Raw genomic sequence first — 3,860 nt, 5'->3', positions numbered from 1 at the left:
ATAATTTCTTTTATTTTTTATTTTTTTATTTTATTATTGTTAAAATAATTGAATTTTTCGACTCAATATCCATATACCACAAATTTGGCAAGAAAAAAAATAAAAAAAAATATGGTTTTTGCTATTCATAAGCCTCACACACCATCTCTTTTGTTATTTTTTTAATTTTTTTCTCTTACCAAATGTAAGATATATAAATGATGAGTAGAAGAATTCAATTATTTTAAAAACAATAAAACCAAAAAAAGATTGTAATACGGAGGACTTGTTTTATTTTATAGCTGATTTTTTATAGCTGATTTTATTTTATAGCAGATTTTTTTTATTGCAGATATTCATTTTCTATTTTTAAAGCAGTTTTATTTATCGCTGCAAATTTTCATTTTCTGTTTTTTATAGCAGATTTTTTTTACAGGAGATTTTTTTATACAACAAATTGATTTATACAATAGATTTTTTTTATAGCAATTTTTTTATAACAGATTTTTTATGACACATTGGCATTCGATAAAAACTGAAAAGTCGGACTGAACCGAACCAAAACTGGCAAAACTGGAACTACCAGTTTATGAAAGTAATCGGTGCGATATCGGTTTTTAAAATACAAAATCGGTATATACCGGTTCAATTTCAAAATTTATCCAAAACCGGACCGATTATATCCCTAATTGTTAGTGTGATTGAACCTTCCAGCAGCGAAGTACTGTAAGACTTGGAAGAATGCCGACTGTCCTAATTCCGAGCAGTTTTGCCAATAGAAAATGGCCAAATCCCACATTCTTGCCCTCCACTCCAGCAACTTATGGTCGATGTCTGTTTCATGCTTAGCTACGTTCGGCCGCAACAGGGTCTCATATACATAACCGGTTCCCTTCATTGTACACATTTTCAATTTAAATGTCAGTCACAACCATGGTGAATATGGTAGCAAATCTATGCAAAATCCCCCACAAGAAAACAAAAGCAAAAGTCCCATGGAAACTCCCTTTCAAATGATGTTTACCTTGGTCTTTGGATACCATAGGTAGATAATAAGTGCCAGCTTCATCTCACTGTATAAAGGGAACCTTCGCACAAGTATGGCATAAGTTTATTAGAGTTAAATAGAGACAGAATAAATACAGTGTTTATTAGACCTAGGCATACCATGTCATGAATACGTCCACCACCCTCTCAAAAGCTGTAAGTATAGCCACAATGATCCTGCAAATCAAATAAAAGGGATTAAAAAAGGGTGAGATTTAGTTCGTGTGCTATTTAAGGCATCTAATTATGGTGAATTAGTGTTGATGAGCTATGACCTTACACAACGGTAATAAGATTGTCATGATGGAGGAATTCACATATCATTCTTCAATAGCCTTTTTTTTTTTTTTTTTTGTAATAGAAAAAAGACTTCATTCATTTATGAAAGCGAAGTTACAGCTGTGACCTGATACATATAAGAAAAATCCTATATTACAATCCAATTACTCAAAATTAGGACTCCACCAGTACACAAATTTCTTTTTGACTGGTATAGTCTTAAATTCTATAACTCTCTACAAAATTCTTTAATAGCCTAAATGGGAGCTATAGATTGAAATTGGTAAATTGCTTATATGATCCTGATGATCTCCAACTGAGATACTCATTTCTCATAAATTCTTTTCATGTCTAATCAAGCCCATTTACAAGAACCCATTATGGTGGGTCAAACATGATTTCGTATTGCTAATAGTCGCATGATAATATTGACTAATTCTATATCAATTCCTTGGTTTACATGGTAACCTTATGAACTTAAGCGATCAAATTGAACTGGCCTTAAGCCCATCAAGACCTTTCCATCTGAAAATCCTTTTGAGTTCTTCAGCCTCAAGATCCCCAAAGAACCCACGAACCCATAAAATTAACAGAGTTAATCTACATACAGTCTCAATTTGGAGACTACTCGTACAAGTCCATACAGTTATGTTTAAAAAAAATTAAAATTATAATATTTTTTTCTCTTTTTACTCTCATTCATCAATAAACTGCACGCAGAGTCCTTACGTAGATTGCAAATAGAATTTCTCAACTAGACAACAGGAATTGAACAAGATGCAAAATAACGAGAGGCGTATGGTTGTTACCAATATTGACACCAAAATCGGAGTTCTTTGATCCCGACCCTGTTCTTCTCCACGGTTTTGTAACACTGGAGTGCGGGATAGGCATAACAAAGAAGTAGCCTGGAACCCAGAAATTTTTAATAAACAAAATCAACAGAGTAATCAATCAGAACAAGTCAGCAAGGAGCTAAAGCGAATTAGAAGATCTAAGATAAACATCTCGGAGAATAGATATCGGTGAAACATACAGAAGACATCTGGTTATGAAATCCCCCAACATATTTATTCCCCTTCACGTCAAGCACCCGCTATAACACTCCTGCAATATCTGGAATCCAAGCTCTTTTATATAGCAGCGTTATTCTGAAAAGCCAGATTTTCATTAAAACGAAAAATCCATAGAGAACAAAAGGCAAGACAAAGAAGCATCAATGTTTTTGAACAGAAACAGATTTGCCAAGTATTGGCTGTTGTCTATACCAAAGAAAACCCCACAACTGGACCTGCTATCCATGGCTGATGTCCATTTGACGGGTTTAAAACACAGAGTACTTACAATGGAAAACTCGTAAGAAAATAATTTCAAACATCGAAACAAAACCCATCCATCTATAAGGTGTCAGGAATTCAGATAATCTGTAGAAGAAATGGAGGTTTCTACCTTAGGAAGAAGGATCTGTAACTATGATTCTTTGGAAGGAATGTGTCTTGTTGGTAGAGAGAAACAGAGTAAAAACTAGCTTAGACAGAAAAGAAAGAGAGAAACAAATGGAGGATGATTTCTTGGCTCGGACGCTTCATTTTGGTCATGCGCGGGTCTCACTGAGTACGTAACAGTTTAACCTGTAGCTCTCTCTTTAAGTTTCCTCGACCTGTTGCCGAGACTCGAATGATGGGCTTCGTGGGTACTTTGGACTAAATGTTTTGTCTTGTTATATCATGACACGGTCGCATGAGAACCTTTCGATGAGGGGCTGGAGAGCTTTTGATTATGAACGAGTTTTTTTTTTTTTTTTTCTTTTTCTTTATGCTTTTCTGTGGGGACCTCAACCTAAATGTTGATGTGTAAAGAGTAATCTTATATATAAACAATAAAAATAATAAAGTGTACGAATATTGTATATTATTTTAAAAAAAATAAAATTTATTATTAAAAAATTAATTTTTTTTATATAAATTTTATATTTATTTTTTTTTTAAAAGAATTACGCGACGCTTACGTACTCACGACTCTAACTATTATTTTTTTTTTATATAAAAATTAAAGTGATATCCGCTAGATCATAATAAATAATTAATTAAAACTTTATTTCCCGTGATTTACTGTCCATATACTATATATTATTATTATTATTTTATATAGTATTTCGATCGTTTTCACGCAGCTTGCTTCTAATATATACTATCCTTTCTTACGGGTATCAATCTATATAATGGGTACCGTGCGGAATTGGCAATCTTTTTAGGAGGCCATCTTTTCTATTGTAACATGTTTATATAAGATAAAAAATAAAGAGATTAAAAATTCAGAAAATTATAACTATATATAAAATTAAATCTCGATAATTTACTGCATAAATGTAAAAATAAAATTCTAAAAACATAACATAATAAATTTATTATTTCTCCTAAACTTAGTTTTAATTAATTTTAATGAGGCCACATCCTTAAAAATAGATAATATATAAAAATTATACAAAATTTTGAAACTATAGGAAAAATAAATTGGAGAGAGGCATTTCTAGACATATTGAAATTTTTGAAAAC

The 3,860-nt window shown here is 31.9% G+C and overlaps 1 protein-coding gene across 1 annotated transcript; it reads right to left on the bottom strand.

The window, feature by feature from the left end:
* Positions 1 to 626: 626 nt before the first annotated feature.
* Positions 627 to 2,988, bottom strand: LOC121251479 (HVA22-like protein j). The gene is made up of 6 exons (XM_041150738.1): positions 2,755 to 2,988; positions 2,342 to 2,421; positions 2,115 to 2,213; positions 1,147 to 1,203; positions 1,004 to 1,067; positions 627 to 871 (listed from the first exon to the last, which is right to left on the bottom strand). The coding sequence occupies exons 2-6, from the start codon at positions 2,371 to 2,373 to the stop codon at positions 665 to 667; spliced, it is 459 nt and encodes a 152-aa protein (XP_041006672.1). The 5' UTR covers positions 2,374 to 2,421; positions 2,755 to 2,988; the 3' UTR covers positions 627 to 664.
* Between the last annotated feature and the right edge of the window lie 872 nt (positions 2,989 to 3,860).

Source organism: Juglans microcarpa x Juglans regia, chromosome 2S (assembly GCF_004785595.1).
Source record: "Juglans microcarpa x Juglans regia isolate MS1-56 chromosome 2S, Jm3101_v1.0, whole genome shotgun sequence".
Classification (NCBI taxonomy): Eukaryota; Viridiplantae; Streptophyta; class Magnoliopsida; order Fagales; family Juglandaceae; genus Juglans; species Juglans microcarpa x Juglans regia.
This window is presented reverse-complemented; position numbering and strand designations above follow the sequence as displayed.